Below are 7513 nucleotides of genomic sequence, written 5' to 3' on the forward strand. Positions count from 1 at the left end.
AGCACTGAATGCTGAAATGCGGACAATTTTATTGGCCTAGGAAGTTTAACGCTGCTTTCATTCTGCCTGTTTACATTCCTCCACATGCAAACTGCACGGCAGCATTGGGCACATTGAATGAGGCTATAAGCGCACAAGAAAACAAACATAATGATACAGTGTTTACAGTAACTGGTGATTTTAATCATTGTAACTTAGGGACTGTGATACCAGCATACCAACAACACCTTACATTTCCTACATGGGAAAAAAACATACATGTATAGCAATGTGAAGGAGGCGTACAAGGTTGTACCTGGTCCCCACTTTGGACGGTCTCCATTCCTCTACCCAGCATACAGACAGCTCCTCAAAGAAGCCCGAACTGTGATGTGATTTTATGTGGCCTACCACTTCATGGCTGATTTGCTGTTGTTCCCAATTTTTCCACTTTGGTAAAATACAACTAACAGTTCAGTGTGGAATATTTAGTAGCTAGGAAATCTCACAGATGGACTTATTGCACAGGTGGCATCCTATCGCAGTACCATGCTTGAATTCACTGACCTGACTGAATTCACTGTGTGTGTGTGTGTATATATATATATATATATATATATATATATAAAGTCACGATCTGGGGCGAGCAGAGCAGCGGTGATCGTGCGGGCAGGCGTGCAAAGACTAGGTGAGACGGACAAAATCGGGCAAACTACGGGTTTAATTAGGGAACTGGGACCATAGAACAACACGAAACCACACCATAACCACAAGAGATCCACAATGACGGACAAGGGGAACAGGTAAGACCAGGACTTAAATAGGACGTGACTAATCAAAATAAGCAGACCCAGATGGAGACAATCAGGGAAGCACACGTGGGTAATCAGGGGGTGTGGCACACGAGGAGCCGACGAGCCGGGTCATGACATATATATAGGGCGGCATGGTGGTGCAGTGGTTAGCACTGTTGCCTCGCACCTCTAGGACCCAGGTTCGAGTCTCTGCCTGGGTCACATGTGTGCGGAGTTTGCATGTTCTCCCCATGTCGTCGTGGGGTTTTCTCCAGGTACTCTGGTGTGTGTATATATATATATATATATATATATATAGTAAAATTGAGTTTTTTACACTTTTGCAGTTTTATTTCATAATTGAACTTTATAAGAAATTAAGTACCATTCAATAATAATGAACACTAAGTAAATATTAATAATTGATGTGTTATTGATCCCTGTGGGTGAATTGCTTTACACCTCTACCACTCTGTAGGTCAGAGCAAGCTGGTTGTGAAGGGTAGTTAGCTGTTGTAGCACCCAAAGAACTGGGACTTACGGGCCTAGTACTAACAGAACTTAATTTGTTGCAGTTTTGTATGACAAATGTATATGTTTTGTGTCCTGTGGAGAAATCATAAATACCCATTTTAGCAGGTGTGATTTTGCGTTGAACAGGTAACGTTACATTGAGACCGCCCTGGAACCTGGAACCAGGAACTAGGGGCCTCATTTATAAAGACTGTATGTGAGCAAAATAACCATGAAACATTTGCACAAAAATTTATAGAAAAATTTTCGGATGCATAAATGTAGAATATAAAGAAAAGATACCGTGAAATAGTTTACACATTTTGAGATGGTGCAGTGCAACTGTAGGAACATTTTGGACAAAACATTAAACTGTTGCTGGCGCTTGAAGCAGAGACCAACTGAGTATGAGGAGGTGGAGTACAATGACTCGTGCACACAATTCGCTATGAATCAAACATACCTGCAGTATTTTCTGTCAACACTTGCTGCATCAAGCAAAGGCACATCCTAGATGTGTGACAGTCCACCTTGATTTTAGTGGCTAAGAACTTTGTGCTTGTCATGCAATGTTTCCCTTTCAAATCAATCAGGGAAACGTGCAATATCCTGTCTTACAGTAAAAAATACTGTGTACATTTACAACAAACTACAGTGGTCACAGCAAGAAATGGTGCTAATGATTCCTCTGATCAAAAGAATCTGTGCAATTTTACATTTTCAATCTGGTCGTCCATTTCTAGCATTTGGATCAGCACTACATATGCTTCCCAGGTTACGATGGTCTGTTTTGACCTTGCGATGGGGAATGTTTTTGATTTTCAGCATGTTGTTCAATAACTTAAATGGGACATTTGACATTTTGTTATAAAATAGGATTGCCATTAATTTTGCACAATTGTAGGCTAATGTAACCTTTCAAAGCATGTTTTTAAGGTAGGCTAGGCTAGTCCATAATGCTTGTTAGGGTAGGTATACTGTGTTAAAATGGATTTTCTCCTTACGATAACTATATTCTAGAAAGCATCAATTTTTTTAACATTTTTATTTAACTTACACATAAAACGTGCAGCTACATATAGTGTCACTTTAAATTAACAGTATTTTAATGTTTTATTTAATAAATATTAAATGGTGGCGCAATGGCGGCATGGTGGTGCAATGGTTAGCACTGTTGTCTCTGCCTGGGTCACATGTGTGCGGAGTTTGCATGTTCTCCCCATGTCGTCGTGGGGTTTCCTCCGGGTACTCCGGTTTCCCCCCCCAGTCGAAAAACATGCTGAGGCTAATTGGAGTTGCTAAGTTGCCCATAGGAGTGCATGCGTCAGTGAATGGTGTGTGAGTGTGCCCTGCGATGGGCTGGCCCCCCATCCTGGGTTGGTCCTTGCCTCGTGCCCATTGCTTCCGGGATTGTCTCCGGACACTCCGCGACCCAGTAGGATGCGCGGTTTGGAAAATGGATGGATGGTTCAGTATGAGATGAGCTTGAGTATAACAAAAAAGGACAGCAACAAAAATAATGCTGCTGTACTGGGTTAATATTTACTATGAAATTCAACATCAGCACTCCTTTTTTCCCTCTGATTAAGTTTAGTTGCACTTGCTGCTGACAAATAAATACACCTCTTAAGAAGCATTTATAATTTCGGAAAAATACTTATTACCCAGTAATAAAATACCATATTTGGTCAAGGGATCAAAGTTTAGGACTTCGGACTCGACTCGGGACTTGCATGTCTGGACTTGTTCCCAACTCTGGTAAATGAGATATTCTACATTTTACTATAAAATAGGATTTGTGCTAATTATTTTGCACAATTGAAAGCTAATGTAAGTGTTCAAAGCATGTTAAGGTAGGCTAGGCTAGTCCATATTGCTTGTTAGGGTAGGTGAAATGAATTTTCTCCTTACGATATTTCCGCATTATTATAGGTTTATTGGAAGGTAACCTCATAACACAATAAACAAATTTAAAGATTGATTTTACTAGCAGCATTATAATGATGACTGTTCAAATTTTCTATAAATATATCATTACGTTGAGTAAATGTGCTTAGTGGAGCACACCACATGCGGCTGTTTCTGTAAATCAGGGAAGAGTTTTATAAGCACCGAAGTGGCGGTGAAGGAATGGACAGCTCAACAGCCGCAACATCTTTCGAAAGAGGAGATATTGTGGATAAAAGAAAAAAAGACACTAGCGGTGTGGCGGTACTTTCTGAAGTTTAAAGTTTGACACGTTTAGTGACATGAAGGGTACTCCGGATTTATACACATTGCAACTTTTTGGCGTCACAACATGCCGCTCATCGATACCTTATACCTACTACTTACATGCTTACCAAATTGTGGGCGCCAATAAACGTTTGTATAGTACCATGACCATGATATAAAGCACTGAAATATGAACGTAAATATTTCATATTTATACACATAAAACACCAATAACTGCCGTTAGCTTAGCAACCGTAACAGCTGCTCCAACACAGGTGTTTCACCCGCTCCCATGGTGCTTCGCCATAGCGCAACATTCGGAAATGTACGTAGTCACTAAATCATCTACGCGAAATTGTATTACATCTAAGTTTAATCACAGCACCCGTTCGTAGCAGTTATGATTTGTTCGCAAGACGACTAACAGGCGCTGCCATTTATCCAACACTCGGCGCTATAACCCTCACCGAATCACCGCCTCCTTCATTGTCGACGCACTGACTACACAGGGAACATTTCCCTTGTGAGGTCTGGTAGTTACGTGTAATCAGTAGCGCCCCTAGAGGATCCTCGTGACTAAGCAGGCGGACTCATACCTCAGCGCTCCCTCTAAAGTGACGAGAGACTCCTTGAGCTCGAATTAACAATTAACAACGACCCTGCTGAGCAGTCAGAAAGAAATAAAATTAAGGAAAATAATAATAAAAGCGGCGGGTAGGCTGTAGATATACCCGCAATACAATATATGTTAGATATAACTGTTGACCATTTGCAGTCATGTCAAAAAGTCAAAATTGTTAAAACCCCCCCAAAAAACACCACTAAAATCTCAGTGTATGTCTGCTGTGGGCAATTATAGCATGAGCGCACCAAACTGGTAACTGCTGATAAAAAAGTAACTGTTGGTAGAAAAATGTATTTCAGCCGTTAGAGCCCAAGCAGTGACTGATTAACGCTGAATGGTGAGGATTCCATACTGACAAATCAGAACAGGCCTGGCGGATGCAGATGATTTCAGCAACTATAAAATAGTCTGCAAGCAAACCAGACCTAACAGTGTGCTTTACTAGCAGCTCTGGGACAATGGCAGTGCATGAGGGGGTTATAGTGCTGCTTCTTCTTTTAGGTTGCAGCTGTGAAGCTCAACTGAAGTCTGGGTTTCTTGTGAAGACCCCTCAAGTGGCTGCAGTTTATCAAAATGGATTAGGTGCTCCCCAGGTGGTGGCAGCTGGCTATCAGGTTGGCGTAGGGGCTCCCCAGGTGGCTTCGACCGGCTATCAGGTTGGCGTAGGGGCTCCCCAGGTGGTGGCAGCTGGCTATCAGGTTGGCGTAGGGGCTCCCCAGGTGGTGGCAGCTGGCTATCAGGTTGGCGTAGGGGCTCCCCAGGTGGCTTCGACTGGCTATCAGGTTGGCGTAGGGGCTCCCCAGGTGGCTTCGACTGGCTATCAGGTTGGCGTAGGGGCTCCCCAGGTGTCTTCGACCGGCTATCAGGTTGGCGTAGGGGCTCCCCAGGTGGCTTCGACCGGCTATCAGGTTGGCGTAGGGGCTCCCCAGGTGGCTTCGACCGGCTATCAGGTTGGCGTAGGGGCTCCCCAGGTGTCTTCGACCGGCTATCAGGTTGGCGTGGGGGGGACCGGCTATCAGGTTGGCGTAGGGGCTACCAAGGTGGGGGCGACCGGCTTCCAGGTTGGCGTAGGGGCTCCCCAGGTGGCTTCGACTGGCTTCCAGGTTGGCGTGGGGGGGACCGGCTATCAGGTTGGCGTAGGGGCTCCCAAGGTGGGGGCGGCCGGCTATCTGAGCAAGCAAGTTGCTCCTGCTCTGGTTAAATCTGTGACTGGAATGCAAGTGAACCCTGATAGTGTGAGGGTTGTATGTGGGGAGGATTCGGTTATGGTGGATGTGCTACAGGACCTTCTAGCTATTGGCCAGCTGATCAATGCTTCAGACATCACCCTTGGTGGTTGTGCACCCACTGGGCAGGATGCTTCTGGCACAGTGAGGTTTCAGTCTGTGCTGCAGGCCTGTGGAAGTACACTGATGGTATGAGGGCTTCCTTCTGATTGGTTGCTATGTTGGCTATGCTAGTCCTAATCACGTTGCTCTTCTCCAGATGACTGCTGATGCCCTGGTCTATAGCTTTGCATTGATCTACACCCCCAGTGGTATTAATGGCAGCCCCATTGTGAGGACCAATGGTGCTGTGGTTGGCATTGAGTGTCACTATTTGAGGTGAGGATGCCCCATCAGCTTTGCTGTTCCTTAGCCCTAGGAGCTGTTCATCCAGTGACTGACCCAAATGGGCAGTGGTGGCTTCATGGTTAGGGAAGCACACTTGTACCAAAGATTGCTGGTTCAAGTCCCTGACCAGCAAGGCACCACTGGGGTACACTGAAGGTACCGCCCAAAGCACTGCTCCCCTGGTGCTGAATTAGCTCCCCCTGATGTGTCATGATGTCACATAATATAAATGCAGAGGACACATTTCATTGTGCACTGTTGTGGTCATTGACATACCACGAAACCTTAATTCTAAATGATGCCTGCTCCTTAGGAAGCAGAATGTGAGCAGCAATGCCCTGGTGCCAACCTGGATCCCCTACTATGCTACAATGGCGGCTGAGGCACAACTGAATTTCTCACTGAGGCTGATGGATGGTAGGCAAGGGGTTCATGCAGCATATCTGGCTTTACTCAGTGGGTTTGTCCTCAAGTGCATGTGCCCTTTGTGCAGATGCATGGCAGAATGAGAGGGCCTCCAATGTGTACTTCCTGGGAAGTGTCCTGAACATTGAAGCCTCTGTCCTTGTGGGCAACAGTCAGCCCCTGCGTGTCTTTGTGGACAGCTGTGTGGCCACCTTGGTCCCTGATGTGACCTCTCTCCCTAGCTATGCCTTTGTGCAGAACTCTGGGTGAGTAACATTGTATGGCTGTGTGAGGCCGCTTGGGCAATGCTGCTTGACATGCCTGCCCTTCAGGTGCCTGACTGATGCCAAGGTGACAGGATCCCGCTCCCAGTTCCTGCCCAGAAAGCAGGATGACAAGCTGCAGCTTCAGCTGGATGCTTTCAGGTTCTCTCAGGATGGCAGGAGCTCAGTGAGTACAGGCACTTGTGCAGGATTTCTGTGCTTAAATGAACTGGCTGTGATGGCGGCTGCTGACCAGCTTTTGGTGTCCCCCTAGCTGTACATTACTTGCAGCCTGAGAGCAACAGTGGCTTCTGTGCCTGTGGATTCCCAACACAAGGCTTGTTCCTTCTCTCTTGCCGCTAACAGGTCAGTAGCTGCAGCATTATGATGCTGGATCAGTTGAGCTGCTAAGCAATTGTTATTCCCTATTGCAGGTGGGTGTCTGTGGATGGGAATGACCAGGTGTGTGGCTGCTGTGACGCCAGCTGTGGGCTTGCAGGTGTAGCAGGTATGTTTGGCCTCCACCAAAAGATGCTCTGGTGGATTGTGTTGCTGTGACTGAGGCACCCTCCCTCCTTGCCCTTGCAGGTGCTCAAGGCACAGGTGTTCTGGGCCCCATTGCTATCCAACAGGGTCCTCCCACGGCTAGTCAGCCTGGACAGCTGTATATTCTGAAGGGATAGGGACCAAGCTGCATGGTCCCAGGATGGAAGGAGCCACCTAACTTGCCTGGCATATTCTGCACTGCTTGTCATGCTGTTGCTTCCCCCTAATGAGGTGACTGCAGTTGTGCAGGAGACCAAGGGCACTGTCTTGTGACTGAATAAAGCACTAGTATTTGAAATGGTGCAGTCGTCGCTTATTCCTTGGCTCCCAGGTACACTTCTGGATTGCCTAGAAATTCTACAGCCACATCACACTGCTTGCTGCCTGTGGATTTTATGACTGGAATGGCACCCTGTGGGGAAACCTTGCCTTAGATGGAATGTGTTGGTGGGGTTGTACACAAGGTGTTCCTTTCAGTAAGGAATCAGTTTCAGGGAAGGTACTCCCTGTATGTGGATCAGGGCTTGGTGCCAACAGACTAGGGTAGTCGGGAGTGATTCC

At 46.3% G+C, this 7513-nt stretch overlaps 1 protein-coding gene across 43 annotated transcripts; it reads left to right on the forward strand.

Moving 5' to 3' along the window:
* Positions 1–4560: 4560 nt before the first annotated feature.
* On the forward strand, positions 4561–7253 carry LOC125722663 (zona pellucida sperm-binding protein 3-like). 43 transcript variants are annotated; one of them, XM_048998834.1, is made up of 11 exons: positions 4561–4823; positions 4908–4949; positions 4992–5075; positions 5145–5540; positions 5611–5729; positions 6052–6155; positions 6232–6409; positions 6476–6593; positions 6681–6772; positions 6841–6914; positions 6995–7253. In XM_048998834.1, the coding sequence occupies exons 1-11, from the start codon at positions 4584–4586 to the stop codon at positions 7087–7089; spliced, it is 1542 nt and encodes a 513-aa protein (XP_048854791.1). In that variant the 5' UTR covers positions 4561–4583; the 3' UTR covers positions 7090–7253. The 43 variants fall into 43 exon arrangements, with proteins under 43 accessions (XP_048854791.1, XP_048854803.1, XP_048854801.1 ...); XM_048998846.1 differs by lacking the exon at positions 4992–5075 and adding an exon at positions 5076–5117 and having other exon boundaries at positions 4561–4781; positions 4866–4991; positions 5187–5540; XM_048998844.1 differs by lacking the exon at positions 4908–4949 and adding an exon at positions 4866–4907 and having other exon boundaries at positions 4561–4781.
* The last annotated feature ends 260 nt before the right edge of the window (positions 7254–7513 follow it).

This window comes from Brienomyrus brachyistius, unplaced genomic scaffold, assembly GCF_023856365.1.
Source record: "Brienomyrus brachyistius isolate T26 unplaced genomic scaffold, BBRACH_0.4 scaffold41, whole genome shotgun sequence".
Classification (NCBI taxonomy): Eukaryota; Metazoa; Chordata; class Actinopteri; order Osteoglossiformes; family Mormyridae; genus Brienomyrus; species Brienomyrus brachyistius.